Here is a 17,432-nt window from a genome sequence, read left to right as displayed (position 1 = left end):
CCAACATGAAAGGGACCTGGGGGTCATAGTGGACCACAAGCTAAATCTGAGTCAACAGTGTAACTGTTGCAAAAAAACCTTCTGGGCTGTATTAACAGGAGTGTTGTAAGCAAGACACGAGAAGTAATTCTTCCGCTCTACTCCGTGCTGGTTAGGCCTCAACTGGAGTATCGTGTCCAGTTCTGGGCGCCATATTTCAGGAAGGATATGGACAATTTGGAGAGAGTCCAGAGAAGAGCAACAAAAAGATTAAGGTTCTAGAAAACATGACCTATGAGGGAAGATTGAAAAAATTGGGTTTGTTTAGTCTGGAAGAGAAGACAGAAGGGACATAAGTTTTCAAGTACATAAAAGGTTACAAGGAGGAGGGAGAAGAGTTGTTCTTAACCTCTGAGGCTAGGACAAGAAGCAATGGGCTTAAATTGCAGCAAGGGAGGTTTAGGTTGGACTTTAGGAAAAACTTCCTAACTGTCAGGGTGGTTAAGCACTGGAATAAATTGCTTAGGGAGGTTGTGGAATCCCTATCATAGGAGATTTTTAAGAGGAGGCTAGACAAACACCTGTCAGGAATGGTCTAGATAATACTTAGTCCTGCCATGACTGCAGGGGACTGGACTAGATGACCTCTCGAGGTCCCTTCCAGGCCTATGATTCTATGAACATAATCATGAGATTGGCCTAAAAATCATGACCTCTTTATAAAAAGAAATGTCACGTTCTTTTGATCTGCCTTCTGGTTTCTGAGGCTTTAGGTTACACTCGCTTCACGTGTCTCAGCTTTTCTCTGCCACCATGAAGGCTAGGGACTTACTTTTTTCATCCCTGTCTCTCTAGTGATTTTAATTTGCAGAGGAGGTGTCGTTACCCCCATTTTATAGATGAGCAAACTGAGGCACAGAGAGGAAAGTGCCTTGCCTAAGGTCACCTGGCAGGCCAGTGGCAGGGCCAGGTCTCTTGAGGCCCAGTCCAGTGACCTCTCTTGGGCTACAGCGTTTCTTTGTTGTACGGTGCTAGGTACTGTTCAAAAACAGAGGAAAAAGACAGTCCTTGCGATCTCTTGATTTCAGCACTGGGAGCTTTTGGAAATACCCCCAAAATCACAAGAGTTGGCAACTCCATGCTCAGCTGATGGATCTTCCACCACTTCCTTGGATTGGCGGTGGTGGGAAGTTTTTCTTGGCATTCATCCCTTCTTTACACCCTGTTGTGTAACTCTGAGGGTGGAGTCCCTGCCTGTACTTGCTGTCGGGGTGTTAACATGCATATTGCAGTAGCACCTGCCAGCCTCAGACAGGCCAGGGCCCCATTGTGCTAGGCATGTACAAAGTAAATGACAATACCTGCCATTTTAAAACGCTGCTTTTCTAGAACTTTAGTGGCATTGTCGTGTATGACCATGTAATGAGATGTCTTTGATTGCTTCTCTCTCATTCCCCAGGCCTACAAACAAACCTGTCCTTGTCCAGAAAGTTGAGTGCGGTGCAGAGGGAGGTTTTCAAGACCATCAGGTGGTGGGAGGGAGCTAATGCCCAGTGAAATCCTAAGTGACATGAAAGGAAAAGGCAGGAGCGGTGAAAATGGGAATCTTGCCACTGCTTAGTAACGCTTTTCCCCCGGTGCACTAGAAACTGGGCCGTGGAACAACTCATTCAAACTGATTAGCTACACTGCGGAGAATACAGGCAGCAAGGAACATCAGGTAGAGCGGCTAGCTGGAAGACCCTCATGCTGCGCACAAGCCCTATAGATATGGCTGTTAATCACTGTCTGTCCGTGTAAATCCAAGCAGGCAGAGTTCCGAATCTCCCGTGGGAAGCCTTCGGAGGATGCAGGAAGATGGAGCAGAGGGGGCCGGATGCTGTAGCCAAATTTGGGAAGAATACTGGAGTGTGAGGTTCAGGGAGCCGGGCTCGATCGTTTTAATTAAGACTTTAGCGCTTAGAGAAAAGTGATAGGATTTGAAAGTAGCTGAGGACTCCAGTAGGCTGCATTCAGAGGCTGGTAGGTGAGACTAGAAGGGGTAAAACCTGAAAGGATCTCTTCCAGAGTCCCATTTGGTGTGAGGTAGAGCTGAGTGTGAACTATTCTAACCTGCCAGATGTTGCTTTGAGTCTGCAGGGGCATTGATAGGGCTTAATTATCGATTTGACTGGTTGTCTGATAGAATGGCAGCATATTACACCCTTTATGCTGTTGTTAGGGGGATAAGTGTTAGAAATCCAGATGATCTTTTATTTTTGCCCTGCGGGAAGGATGGTTTGGTGGTTAAAACAAAAAACAGGGAGTCAGGACACTTGCATTCTCTTCCTGCCCTGTGACCGGCTTCCCGGGTTGACCTAGAGCAAGTATCTTCTTCTCCGGGTGCCTCAACTTCCTGAGTTGTAAAATAGGAAGAACACCCACCATACAGGGATGATTTAGTTGGGGTTGGTCCTGCTTTGAGCAGGGGGTTGGACTAGATGACCTCCTGAGGTCCCTTCCAACCCTGATAGTCTATGATTCTATGATTATCTAGACAATTGCTTCGCTGCCTGGATGTTGCCCTGTTTTGAAAATGCAGCTTTATCCAATGGAAAGGCTAATGAACCAGCTTCTCTCACTGTTTTGGAAGGAGGGAATCTGTTCCTTTGTTGTTGACTGGGATGTTAAGGCTTTCTAATGAGAGCCCCCCCCCTGCCCCTGCTGCAATGCGGGTGCCTGCTTCCTATCTCCCAGACAACTCAGGAGAGCTTATAATTAGGCGTGGTGGAATTTGATATATATTTTGATGGATATCTATCTTTATACGTAAACTTCTTTAATATTTTTGCTCTATTTACATGTCCACAATTGTGGGAATCTGTAGTGGGTGGCGGGCAGGATATAATGGTAACGAAAGTTCTCAAGCCCGCATTTTCCTCTGCCTGTCGTTAACATTTCAGTGTAGGGCGATATTTTTTCGTAGGGTTGTGTGCGCCCGGTGAAACCGACTTTTATGGACATTTGCCGATAAAAATCTGACCTTTCCAAGCCTGTTTTATAATGCTCCCAAAAGACAGGCTGTGGAGGAGGAGCCCTCGTAAATAAGGAGCAAATCGTGTGCATGGCTATTTCCTTCATGAAGGGGGGCTTTGCGCCTTACTTTATGCTGAGGTTTTTGCTTTTACCGTGGGTCATTCTCTAGCCCTCTGGCAAGACTGGGTCTTTCTCTTTATTTTTGGCAAGAGAGCGCATCTCCCCCAGCCGCCGCTCTCTGCTTTAGATGTCCAGGCCTTCCAGGGCTGCCCTCTCCGCGCAGAAGGGGCTCCGCGCCCGTGGCCTCTGACGGGCGCCGTGGGGGCCTGGGCCTGGCTCTGGCTCTGGCTCCTGAGGCCTGTGGATCTCAAAGCCCTTTAAAGGGAAGCGGGGAGGGGACCTGCACCCTGGCCCTGGAGGAGCTGTGCAGCTGGTGGACAAATGGGGGGCGGGGGTGCCAGCTGTTGTGACCCCAGACCCACCTGCCCCTGCTAGAGACACGGTCCCCCCCTTCTCTGGGCACCACCATGGCCCAAGAAAACTACATGTCCCAGCAGCCTCCACTCTCGTTTCCATGGCAATCCTGGGCCGGGGAGCTGTGCCCACACACCGTAGCAACAGCGGGAGCCGTCGGCGCATGCGCCGCGCGTGGGCCGGGGGCAAATTAGGGGACTCGAAAGGGAGGCTAGGCGCGTGCGTGCTGCGACGGTGGGAGACGCGCGTGCGCACTCCGGAGCAGGCTGCCCCGAGCACGCGCGCGTGGAAGGCCGAGAGCCGCGAGGCGGTTGGGGCGCATGCGCTCTGCGTCCGGTCGGGCCCACCTGGGCGCAAAGCGCGCTGAGGGAGCGGGCGCCGGCGCATGCGCAGCGGGGAGTGCGGCGAGAGGCGGGAGCGCGGGGTATTTTGCTGCGTCACCAGCGCCTGGAACAGCCGCCGTTGCCCGAGCGCGCGGTGCATTGTGGGTGCTAGGCCGAGCCCTGAGGAGCCGCCGCCGCTGCTGGCTCACGCTGGTCGGACCCGGTCCCTCTCGCCGCTGCCCGCCCGCGCCAGAGAGCCCCGAGCCGGGGAGCCGCCTGACCCGGAGCCGACCCTGCCGCCGTCCGCCATGTGAGGGGGGGAAGGGGATGAGGGCCGGGGCGGGGCGGCGCGGCCTGTGGGGGAGGGGGAGCTACTCCCCCCGCAGCGGGGAGGGGCCCCGCAAGGCCGCGGCCTTGGCGGGGGCGCTTTTGGGAGGTGATGGGGAGTCGGGGGCGCAGCTTTCCGGGGGGGGCGGCACGTGGGGTGGGGGGGGAAGGTGCAGGGCTTTCGGGGGGCACGTGGGTAGGTGGGGGAGGGGACGCAGGGCTTTTTGGGGTGTGTGTGGGAGGAGGGCTGTCGGGGGGCCACGTGGGGTAGGTGGGGGGAGAGGAGGAGGGCGGTTGGAGGGCTTGGGGGAGGGCTTTCGGGGGGCCACGTGGGGGAGGAGGGAGGTTGTCGGGGGGCACGTGGGGGTGGAGGAGGAGGAGGAGGAGGGTTCCTTTTGGGGGAGGGCTGTCGGGGGGCCACGTGGGGTAGGTGGGGGGCTGAGCAGCTCAGCCTTTAGGCTTGATCACCTGTCTGGGTGTGAGAGAGGGTAATTTGGGGGTGGGAGGCGGGTCCCTACAGCCCAGGGGCTGAGTAGTAAAGCCGGAGGGGCTGGATGTAACCAGCAGCCTTTGTTTTTATTAAGGTGAGGTGTTGTCAGGGTTCCCAGGTTTCCTGTCTCTCCTAGGAGCACCTGAGGTTGTCGCTCAAACCTGCAACTGCCCCCCCACCCCCTTTTAAGAATTCATGGAACGATCGGCTTCTGAGCTATCTTACGGCTTCCCTGTTTGAGGGATTGGGCACTTACGTTATATTTCTGGAGCAGCAGCCCTCAATACAGTCCAAAACTAAGTATAAATGGGACACAAGACAGCAGTTTCATTGCTTTCTCTTGTGGATTAAGGAATGCAAGCCACTATATTAATTGCTGTTGGCTGTTTAAGTTCTTTAGTGTGTTAATCTTCTTACAAACCATGTTTCTCAAGCAGCAAAATGTGACAGAAACTGAAACAAGAAACTTACTCTGGCAGACCATGAACTAGTAATGGTCTAGGGGAATTGGGAGATAGGACTCTGAATTCTCTTCACGGCTTGACTTCTGACCTGCTTTGTGATCTTGAGCAAGCCACTTCACCTGTATGGCCTTATTTCTCTTTCTGTTTCTCTGTAAAATGGAGACTCGGGAGGGTGTTAAGCCTAAACATTTGTAAAGTGGTACAAGCATTTACATTCCAAAGCAATGTAAAATATTAGGTGTGTGCATGTCATAAAATAACTGAGATCCCAACTACTGTGTTACTCAAAAACTTCCCAAGTTGACTTCTGGTTGTGGCAATTGTATTTTGTCCAGTATAGAATTGCTTAGTTTTGCAGGTCTGCAGTATGGTACCAGACCAGATGATGAATCTCTAGAACAGGGGCGTCTCAAACTGGGGATTGGGACCCCTCAGGGGGTCACGAGGTGATTACATGGGGGAGGTTGCGAGCTGTCAACCTCCACCCCAAACCCTGCTTTGCCTCCAGCATTTTTAATGGTGTTAAATATATAAACAAGTCTTTTTAATTTATAAGGTGGGGTCGCACTCAGAGGCTTGCTATGTGAAAGGGGTCACCAGTAAAAAAAAAGTTTGAGCCACTGCTCTAGAATATACATACAGGCATCCTCATAACTATTTTAATATATTTTAAAGATGCTTATTGCCTTGTTTCTGGGTACACATGTAAAATGACTTGTAATAAAAGCTAGTTTCATTACCTAAAACTGAATCCCACACTCATCAATGAACCAAAATACTCTTTGCCACTATCAGACCCTCAGATAAATTCTTGCTCCCCAAACAAACTTTGCAGCATGTCAATAAAGTGAACCAACTCGGGCCTTGTTGGGGAAGAATTATACAGTAGAGATCCCTTCAGTGAAACCTAGACCCCTATGGCATTCAATACCAGGGAAAGAACAAGATAACCTGGGGTTGATTTGAATGGTGGTGGTATATGGGGAAAGATTGTCTTGGTGTCTAGGACCCCAATCTATTTTAGCACTTCACAGTCACTAGCAACCCCTTGAACTGCAAATGCTGGAGGATACCAGTGCCATCTTTGGAGCATTGATTTTAAAATAGTCCATGCAATTAACTTTGCTAAGCTGAGGAGTCACTGTATTCTGCACCAGCTGTAACTTCCAGGTGGTTTCCTGTGTAGTCTGTCACTTCCACATTGCATTAATGCAGTGTGTTCTACATCAGACAAGTATGGCTAATTTGGCAGGATTCTCATCAGATGGAAACTAGTGAAGAGGTCACTGTAAAGTAGGAATTAAGATGCAAGATGAAACATAGCACAGTGTGATGTGCTAGTCACTTAGGTTTAGCACACCAATTTACCAGTAGGGCTGAGGTGGTCTTTCATTATTTGAGAACAATGGCAAACAGAAGTGATTGGCTCTGATCTAATGCACTGTGGTCATAATTCTTAAGTAAATGAAACTGGTTTCCTTGTGTGTGTTTCATCTAGTGGCAAAGGGCACCAGAATGTAAAATACAGATAACTTGTATGGAGAAGGCTACTTATTGTAACGGGCCAGAGAACACTACTTTAACTCTGCTAAAGATACCGTTTACTTTCCGGGTACATGACAGTGTCATGGGACAAATTGTTTGAAATATTGGACAATCCTAATAGTGCATTTAGGACTTAACGAGAAGTTGATGTGATAGAACTCTGCCTCATTCCTTGTAGCTCAAGTGACCACTTGAACAACTAGAAGCAATATTAAATGAACTTTTTCAGCCCTCCTGGATGAAAGGTGGTGGTTCTTGTGAGATGGACTTGGTTACACTGAGGGAAGAGAGGAAAATGGTAGGCTTTCATGATAATGCGTGCAACTGGTGCCCTTGAAAATCCAGTTCACATTTCTCCGCTACTAGTCAGGCAACGTGTCGTGGTTAGTGCTGCATAATGGTTATATAGGTGTGGAGTGACCTTACTGCACAAGTGCACCATAAAAAATTTAGTCTCTTTTCTTCCAGGAAAATTAAAAGATAGACACAGTACTACCTCATCTGGAATTTCTGCTCGTAGTGCTGGTGCATCTTGCATTACTGTTTGTGTTATGAAATTCTGATTCCTGGCACATCATGTGGGGGCCTAAATTAAGGTTGCCATCGACCTTAGCTTAATTTTTAAACACTGACCAGCAGATAGCCATCCAGATCAAGACTTCCAGAGCAGTTTAACCTGACTGCAGCAAGCCATTTTGGGGGGAGAAGAGAGTATGTAAATCTAAAAAGAGATAAGAAAAGGAATACTTGTGGCACCTTAGAGACTAACAAATTTATATGAGTCTCTGAGGTGCCACAAGTACGCCTTTTCTTTTTGCAGATACAGTCTGGCACGGCTGCTACTCTAAAACGAGATCATTCAAACTTTAAACATAGGTCTAGTGTATTTCCTCTTGCTACTATCACCTACTATCACATGGCTTAAGGAATTGGGAACGGAACCCCCATTTAATTCTAGGGGTAATCTTTTCACATTTGAAGATCACTGTTTGTGGTAGAGGGAACTTTTTAATTCCTACGTGGGCATTATTGGGTTATGCTCGGTCCCAGAAAGATAGAACCAGACCTTAATGGAAACACTTTTTTCCTGTGGAGCATAGGAAAACATAATTGTGAACCCAGTCAGTTGTCTTTGCTATCAGATCAGTCTTTGTAGAGCTGGTGCAAGAATTGCCAATAAAGTGGGTCTCTTCTGTGGTAGCAACTATTTGTGCATGGCTAGAGGCTGTCTTTGAAATTCTCAGAATACTATCCCAAAGTTTGCATTTTTCCCTATTGAGTTGTCCACCACCACCACCATATAAGAACATAAGAATGGCCATACTGGGTCAGACCAAAGGTCCATCCAGCCCAGTATCCTGTCTACTGACAGTGGCCAATGCCAGGTGCCCCAGAGGGAGTGAACCTAACAGGTAATGATCAAGTGATCTCTCTCCTGCCATCTGTCTCTGCTCTCTGACAAACAGAGGCTAGGGACACCATTCCTTACCCATCCTGGCTAATAGCCATTAATGGACTTAACCGCCATGAATTTATCCAGTTCTCTTTTAAACCCTGTCATAGTCCTAGCCTTCGCAACCTCCTCAGGCAAGGAGTTCCACAGGTTGACTGTGCACTGAGTGAAGAAGAACTTCCTTTTGTTTTAAACCTGCTGCCCATTAATTTCATTTGGTGGCCCCTAGTTCTTATATTATGGGAACAAGTAAATAACTTTTCCTTATTTGCTTTCTCCACACCACTCATGATTTTATATACCTCTATCATATCCCCCCTTAGTCTCCTCTTTTCCAGGCTGAAAAGTCCTAGCCTCTTTAATCTCTCCTCTGCCTAATGCTTCAAAATCAGTGTGATTGTGAATCAGATTTTGTGCTTTTTAATAAGTAAGACCCTTGAAAAAGATTTTGATTAAAACCATGTCCACTAAAATAAGTCTGCTCACTTAGCAACATAAAATCCTTGTGCTACTGGAATACTCTCAAACGACACGTTATACTGTTTTCAGATTTAACCTCTCAAGTAAGACATCACAAATTAAAAGTTCAACAAAAATAAAATAAATAGTTTCCGTTTTACAAACATTTTCTTTCCTTCAAGCTTCTTATCCTTGGTTCCTAGTATAATCAGAGTAGTGCTTGAATAATTTTAGGTAGACTCTGCTGCAGTAACTGGACAGAAGCATACTAGAGCTATATGTTCAGAACAGCTCTTTACTCTTTCTGGCAAGAATGAAATTAAACACCGAAACACTGCCTTTAATGTGCTGGGAAAACCATCCGACACTAACCCTGAAAATTCTGTTCATAAAATAAACCTACAGAACCTGCTGAACATTGCATTATAAGATGGATGGAGAAAATCCCTTGCTAAATGTGTAATGGTGCATGTAAATGTGCTTGGCTATTGGTTTTGTGTCAAACGTTGCAGAATACTTCATGCTTGACTCAGTCAACTGAGAGTCTGAGTCAGAATCTTCTCAAAGCTTTACCTTTCAAAAGTGTAGCAGTGGTCTGTTGAAATGGTCTGAGAACTTGTCCTTGTATTAAGATTCTCTTTTTGGCAGGTTATTGCAATTCATTAACAGGGAGGGTTGGACTGCAGAGCACCTTGTTCTCAATCCCTCCATGTAATGGCAGGAAAAAGCTAATGTCCCACACATTCTTAGCTCTTTACATGTGTTGTATATACGAATTGCAAATACCCATTCTTTCAGATGCAACTGAACGCTCTAGACTTCTGTGGTATTAATAATTAACTGTTAGCCAGTATATTGAGGTAGTCAAAATTTATTAAAGAATAAAACCTTGAGACCACTTCTTTAAAAGTTTCTGATATATAGGAATGATTTACTGAACTCATGAGCAGGACTGTATTTGTGTTCCAGCATTGCGGTTCTCTGTATCTGAGATCTGCCCTTTAACATTATAAATGGGTTACTACTGTCCTACCTCCCAGGTCTCTGGAGGAAGGTATCCCAAAGTCCATTGCACTTTGTGAAAAATGCTTCCTGTCTTGTGATCATGGCAACAGCAGCTTATGCAAAGGGGGGTGACTAGTCTTTCCTCCAGAATGCAGAAATTCAGTTATCCAGCCTGGCTTGCATGTCAGCTGTACTGATCTGTCAGGTTTTGCTGGGAAGTATGCAACTGGGTATACTGAAGCATGTTAGCTCTTCCTGTCAGATGAGTATACTGACACTTAACACTGTCCTACTTCTAGTAGAAATGGTACTCCAACTTGCGCCTGCTTGTAGCATTAGCAAGTTGTAGGGAAGCCAAAGGATTTCCACTCTTGTTCTGTGGTACTGAGACATGTGGAAGGTGCTTGCTTGTGCAGTTATCTTTAGTGACCCTAGTGAGTCCCGTTCTCCCCCCACCCTGCCCTACAGTTAAGGTGTGGTTCTGTTTGTCAGTGTAACTAGGACTTAGGCATGGCTAACACTTGGCTCAGGCCTTGGATTCAGATGGGAACAACCACATCCTGCTGCAAAACAGAACCTGTCTCTTTTATAACACCATTGACCAAAAAGTGCCATTAAATCATACTCGCTCAGTTCTTTTAAAGGTCCTGAGATCAAGTCTACCCACTTCTTGCTTAATATAAGACCAACTAGTGATAACTTCAGTATAAGGCAATTTTCAAGTCTTGTCTGTTCCTCCAACACTAGACACGTACAAGGGATCCGTTTAGAGCTGGTGTTAAAAGTGACCTATAGAGGCTAGGCAACTGAACTTTTAAGGACCTCAAAACCTTGACAGCAAAGCTAATAAATTGATTTGTATAAAGTCTGTCACCCTGAAAGAATGCTGTCTCCTTTACTAGCTTTGCTTCCTGGGCACCTAAATACAGCCGCCTATGCGGTGTGGTTTCCATTCTGCAGCAAAAGCATTGATTGCTCTAGAGGAGGGGAAACGAAGCTATGGAGGGAAATGAGAAGTAAGAATCTAATTACCCAGGTCAGAATTTGTCCAGGACACTGATACTGCTGTTTGTACCACAAGTGACACAAGATCTCGATGGACCTTGTGTGGTCAGAGCTTCAGCTTTACATCTTATCCAAAAAGCAAAAGATCTGATTTGTATTATTCTGGGGAGTTGGTTTACCGCCTACTGAATTGTGAAGTGCATATACTGTTGCACGTGTGTTCTTTTGAGGCCTCCATAAAGGACTGAGCAAGTCTTTATCCTACTTAGGCTGAGATCTGACATGGTCAACTCAAAATGGTACAGTTCCTGGAGACTTGTCATGGATGCCCCTGTTGTATTTTCCTTAGTTTAACTTGTAATTACATGGCTCCTGCCCACTCTCTGCTTTTGTAATAGGGTAGTTTGGAGCGGAGGGATAGCAGCTTTTGTGGGGAGGGTTTTATAAATAAAGTGAAGTGTATTTCTAACTCCTAATAAATCTCAGCACTTCTAAATAGCAGAAAAAATCTCATTGCTAAGTCTGAAAGACTACTCTCCTTAAAACTGTCTGTCTAGGTCCTGTTTACAAACCTGTGCGCTTGCTGGCCATTTCTAATAGCATTCAAATGCAAATTAAACTGAGCTTACTCTTTCTTACCAGCTCATCTTCAGGAACTTGAGTCTTCTGATTACTTTTCTATTTCATAGAGTTTTTAACTAGAGAACTTGCTTCAAAACAGGTATATATTGAGTCTGGCTAAATAGGAACCACTCGAATTCTGCTATTCCAGTACCTTTGAGTTCTTGCTATCAGACAAGAGGCCTGATTGCCTTAAGTGTATGATCTCTTCATTGCATTTCATGAGCTGTGATAACTTTTAAGCATTCAAGGAGTGTTACCACTTTGCAATGCTTTTGGGGGATTAAACACTGAGTAATTTTCTATTCTCTCTCCAGCTTCTATCTACTTTTCAACCTAAGCTCCATTTGGGCTGCTACTCACACTACAATAAGCAGCTTAGTACAATATATCTCATAACTGCAAAGACTACTTTCTCTTGCTGATGAAAGTCGCTTTAATTGCAGTGAAAACTAGACAGATGCTATTAAAGCTGTTTGGAAGAGGGAAGTGTGCATTAAGTGGCAATGTCCACCCTTGAATGTGCTAGCAGAATAGGACAGAGCGTACCAAAGCTCAGATCTTTAAAAAAAATTAAGAAATAATTTCTCTTTAACAGAGACTTAATTAAATGGCACAAGTTTTCAGTTTTGATCTAATTCTACTAAATGATCTGTTTTTAGGCAGCCTGCTTCTGCGAAGTGGTATGACCGAAGGGACTACGTCTTTATTGAATTTTGCGTTGAAGACAGTAAAGATGTTAATGTAAATTTTGAAAAATCCAAACTTACATTCAGGTAAATAACTGAAATCATTGTCAAGTGGAAGAGAAATTTCACTATCTAAACGCTGACCTGACCCTTTTTCTAACTAAATAGCTAGTACCTTTATTTTATTTCAACTATGTTTGCTTTGGGACTTTTCAGTCCAGCTACATAACTAGCTTAATTCTTTTCTCTTACAGTTGTCTTGGCGGAAGTGATAACTTTAAGCATTTAAATGAAATCGATCTTTTTAATTATATTGATCCAAATGTAAGTATTTTCTGAACGTTTGTCCTCTGTACCCTTAATAATTATACAAGAAAAAGGGACTCTAAACATGTGAGGTACTTGGATACTATGGATAATGAGCCCCATTGCTAACTTAGCATACCTAAAGAAATTTTTGTCTGAGAAAGGGATTTCTGGTCCGTCCTTTCTGCTACTTGAAGAGTGGCATGTCAAAGTCTGCTCCTGAGTACGTACATATTGCACTTCTGTGTGCTTCTCACCACTGTTCTTGCACGTCCTTTCTTAGCTCTCCTTGCTTTATTCTTGTCCATCTTTCTCAAGGGACCAAAAACAAACACAATCAGCATCATTGTGCCTGTTAGAGCAGGTATATTTACTAGCTTGTAAAATGTTCCTGTGCAGGAGTGTGGGGTTTCAGTCTCGGATGGATAATGACTTTTTGCAGTCCTGTCCTCAGTTTGAATCCTGGGCCCAAAATTGGGGGGAGGGATTATTTTAGTACATGGTAAATCACAGTGCAATGTTCTGTAGACACTCCAGTAGACTTTGGTGATCTATTCAAGCATTCATTGTAAAGAGTTTTCATGCCATGTGACAGGAGGCAGCTACTGTATATACTTTATTCATCTTCTCAAGCATAACTGAGTGATGACCTCTCAAATGGGTGGGTGAATGCTAGATGTATACATTTTACTGAAGTTGCTCCTATATCCTGACTCTACCATGTTAATAGGACAATTCTTTCATTCCAGGAATCCAAGCATAAAAGAACAGACAGATCTATCTTGTGTTGTTTAAGAAAAGGAGAATCTGGCCAGTCATGGCCAAGGTTAACAAAAGAGAAGGCAAAGGTACACTTCTATTCTGTGGGGGCTTGAAGTGTGGTTGGTTGTTTTTTGGTTATACTCATGGAAGCAGTGGTCACTGCCACTCAAATTATGGAGAGTCCATATGTCATGCCAAATGATGAATGGGTTAAGTATTTACTGTCATTCAGCCCCTCTCCAAACAAAATGGCAGCTCTTGAAGAACCTGCCTATATTTTGCTAATGTGAGGGAAGACTTTTCCTGTCTATTTCCTCTACCCCCACACAACCCTAGAACAAATATTTCTCCCTCAAGGAGATAACTGTTTGTATTCCTGTGTAGCTCAACTGGCTCAGTGTGGATTTCAACAACTGGAAAGACTGGGAAGATGATTCAGATGAAGACCTGTCCAATTTTGATCGCTTCTCGGAGGTGAGGGAAGAGGAGAACCCAAAGGCCTGGGTTCCATTTTGGGGTTTTGGCTGCAAGCAATAGCTGGTGGCTAGGCAATCAGACCACTTTAGTTGGCCAAGGAGCCACTTGGTCTGTTAAGACATCAGTACCAATGCACACTCATTCCACATTAAACTCCAGCTGTTGCCAGCACCAAATGGGTGACTTGGCAGGTTCCAACTAAAGCAAATCAATTTTAGAATTGTAGCAATTTCAAACATAATATATAAAAACAAAAAAAAAACACTTCACTGGCTGCTTCTTCTGTATGTTTAATCTTTCCTTATGATGATCTCTTAATTGCACTTCGAAGAACCAGGCTTAGTGCCAAGAGAGGCCTGCACAGCACTCAGAAGCAGTAGACCAAGTGCACATAGGTGGTGATAGAAGGCATGTCTTCTCCAGAGCAGAGACCGCCAGTTCTGAGCTGTGCAACAGATTGTGTGGCTGTGGCCTCTGATAAGATTACCAGATTTATTTGTGCTTGTGACCAAACCTATACTTAACATGCCTCTTCAGAGGTAGAGGACAGCTAATGCATTAATTTGACTTTCCATCAGATTGAGATGCAGTAAATTTTAAAAGAATATTTTGAATCTTGAATTTTATACTAATTGAGCTACTCTGCATTCTTTCTTGGGCTCTTCCCATGAAATATTCTTAATGAAGATGCAGTAACTACTGCACTTGTGTAGAAGGGTTTACAGAAAGCACAGTGGAGACTGATCAAGTGGAACAGGGCTCTGTGATAATTGGGACTGTTTTTAGACTTGGAATGCAGTATTCCTTGGGTTTTACAGAGAATAAGAAAACGTCAGTGAGGCAAAGTCTCTAATTTAACACTAGTTCCCTTTATAACAGATGATGAACAACATGGGTGGAGATGAAGATGTAGATTTGCCAGAAGTAGATGGAGCAGATGATGTAAGTAGTTTATGGGGAACATCAGATTTGGGAAAACCTACTTTTGTGTCCTCTGCAATGACCTCAAATGGTAGTGGCTTTACCACCACAGCTGTTGTGCTTGAACAAACCTTCAGCTGTGGTTCTTGGTAATTCTGCCTTGAAGCATGTAGGGTGTACCAGAGGTATAGAGTCCTTCCTGGAGGTTGTCCCAGTAAATCTGATCAAAAGTATGTCTTAAACATCCTCAGTTTAGTGGTGGTGTTTACTGAGCTAGTGTCAGGGCAGAAGGAGCAGCTTCAGGAACAGCTTGACTTATTTGCTAACTTTTTTCTTCTTTCTCCAGGATTCACCAGACAGTGATGATGAAAGTAAGTTATTTTAGCGTGCAAATTTTTTTCTGAGCACTAGTCTTGCATAAGCTTTGTTTCATCCAAAGTAGGACAGTCTTGTGGAGAGCTTGCCAGCACTAAGCTTTGTGCTGCATGTCGACACAAGTCACTGTGTTCTAGTTAACCTGCAGTGTGTACTCAATACAGGTCTAACTCTTACATCTGTCATCTAGGCAGTGTGGTCTAACGGACTGTCGAATATAGAGTCATAAACTTTCCCAAGAGTTGCAAGCATCACTTTTTAACTTTGCAGATTGCTGCAGTCCCAACAACAATTGTTGAGGCTAGAGACTAATTTGCATCTCCTACATGGTGCTATGTACATGCTAATTGACTGACCTCTTGTATTTCATGTAGCGGTTAGAGGACTCGTTGTCAAGTTGCTCACGTATTTGAGAACCTAACTTGTCTTTTCACCGGTGGACAAAGTAGCAGAAGCATTCTTAGAAAAGTCTGCTGCATGCTCCTTAGACTGGTGCGGGGATCATGTCTGTACAGCCCCTAGTGCAACAGTTTGTAGGTGATCTGTGTTCAAAACAAAACCCAAACACTAACGTGCCACCTTTATCCTCAGAAATGCCAGATCTGGAGTAAGGAGAACTGTCGTCTTCAGGGTTTGGGGAAAGAACTTCATCACAACATTTCATAACCGAAGAATTCCTGAGTTGATCGCTCTAAAGGCAGATACTGCATCCTTTAACCCATGTTCAATCTGTTTTAAATGGTTTCACTGATGGTTGGTGTGTACCATTGTTCAGGGCAGTCTTAAGCCACATGAGGCAATAATGTTATGCAGGAAAGTTACTTTTCCAGACTTCCAAAAAACAATTGAGGTGTAGGCAATCGCTACAAAATCAGTTGCAATAAAAAGGGCTTAAAGCCTCCTTGCCTCCTCATAAGACATAATTACAATGGGAAGATTCTCAATTTACAGGAAGTGGTAAATTAGCGTTTTCCCCCTCACGGTGTGGACTGCAGATCATTTAAAATTTCAGATTTTTATACCTGGAACTCAACTGACGGAAACAATGTTTTAATTGGCTTACAAAATTAAACTGGTAACACGCTATACCTCTGCGGTGTCTTCAGGTGTATTCCACTAATGTTTTAATAAAAAGGAAAAACAAATTGCTTCACTTTGTTGTATTTAATCACTAGTTAGTGTTCCAGATGTATCCTAGCTAAAACTAGTGACCCCTTAACTTAAATGGGTGAAGCCTGTACATTTGGTATTGTTTGACCCTCAAGCTTTTACATCTCTTAGTACAGAGGGGTGAAAGTGGCTGGCTGTACATTGTTGCTTGTCAATCTGTACATTTAGACCAAATTGTATTTGCACTGTTGGTATGGAAACAAGTGACAAAACATTAATACACTATTGGGTTTCTGTTTCGTTTATTTTGACCAGCTTATTACAAAACTGAAAAACCTCAATCTGTGTTAAGAGCAGAGGGGATTTTTTTTTTTTTAAATGTCTACATTCTTTCTAATAAACTGTTGAAGACTCCATGGCTGTCCTTTGAACTGTCTGGTTGACTGTAACTTCGTGTATTCTTACTATTTGCTGGAATGGATTTTTTTTTTAGTTGGATTACTAGTGTGGGATTATTTCAGCTGTTCGAAGGAGGCAAGTTGTAATGTTCCCAGGAAACCTTCAGAAAAGTGAATCTGTAATTGAAAATTGTAGGTACACTTTGACAACAGTTTAAAAAAGAAGTGTTGTGATTTGACTAAAATAAAACAATGTTTTGTCCTCCTCCTAAATCTTTGAGCTTTTGCATTTTGGCACTTTTAGTTCCCCCAAATGGCCCTTGGGCTTTGTCAGGCTGCTGGGTGCATTGGTTCACGATTTCATGATGTTCTACGTCTGGACTCCCAAGTGCAAAGCTTCACACGGGTACAGCTGAAGTGTGCTGCTCCTGATGCAAACAGGCTCTCAAGGATTATTTCCGTATTCTAGTGCCTACGATACTACCTGCCCTAGCCTTGTGGCCACGCACATTTGTGCGTTCCATAACTCTAGCCTGGTCTCCTTTCAGTACATCTCTTTATGAACAGTCAGTTAACTCACCATGACTAGAGTTGGGTCTCCATGAAGATTACGCCTTCTGCTGAACAGTCTTGCCATGAGTTGGTCCCTGCATGCAGAGACCGAAACCTACCAATGTTTAGCCTTTCTCATGCTCCAGGTATGGGAATTAGGGAACAGTCTGGTGTTGCTAAGTCCACACGTCTTTTAGTTTAGAATCAGAAAAGCACTTTTGTCTTTTGAGCAGTTTCTCTCCTCTGCAGCAGGAGGCTCCTGCTTTGTACCGTTCCTCAAAACAAGACTCCTTCCAGTGGTCCGTCTACACTTAAACTGCAGCGGCCCAGCTGTAGCGCTTCAGTGAAGCTTCTCCCGTCAACGTGGTTAATCCACCCCCCTTGACATAGTGCTGCCTGCAACAGAGTTAGGGCAGTTGAAGTGCATCACTCGCAGGTGTGGGCTTTTCACAGCCCTGCATGACAGTTGTACTCATGTAAGCTTATAGTGTAGGCCTGGCCTAACAATTCAGAGCCACAGGTGCAGAAGCCCAGAAACAAATTCAGTAAGCACAGGTGCAGGTGTGTAAGCGGCTCACCTACCTCAGACTGCAGGGCTGGGCCATTTGAATCTGCAGGGGATGCAATCTGTAACTGCTGGTGTGACTCTGCTAGAGGAATACAGGAATTGCAGAGTGAAGGC

At 44.6% G+C, this 17,432-nt stretch overlaps 1 protein-coding gene across 1 annotated transcript; it reads left to right on the top strand.

Moving 5' to 3' along the window:
• Positions 1–3,838: 3,838 nt before the first annotated feature.
• Positions 3,839–16,471, top strand: PTGES3 (prostaglandin E synthase 3). Its single transcript, XM_084609789.1, has 8 exons — positions 3,839–4,101; positions 11,823–11,936; positions 12,104–12,173; positions 12,905–13,003; positions 13,302–13,391; positions 14,274–14,336; positions 14,662–14,686; positions 15,282–16,471. Exons 1-8 carry the CDS (start codon positions 3,854–3,856, stop codon positions 15,299–15,301), a joined length of 729 nt encoding a protein of 242 aa, XP_084465915.1. The 5' UTR covers positions 3,839–3,853; the 3' UTR covers positions 15,302–16,471.
• Positions 16,472–17,432: the final 961 nt, after the last annotated feature.

Source organism: Lepidochelys olivacea, assembly GCF_965140295.1.
Source record: "Lepidochelys olivacea isolate rLepOli2 genome assembly, chromosome: 20".
Lineage (NCBI taxonomy): Eukaryota > Metazoa > Chordata > Testudines > Cheloniidae > Lepidochelys > Lepidochelys olivacea.
Note: the sequence above shows the minus strand (reverse complement) of the source record. Positions and strands in the feature narration are given on the sequence as shown.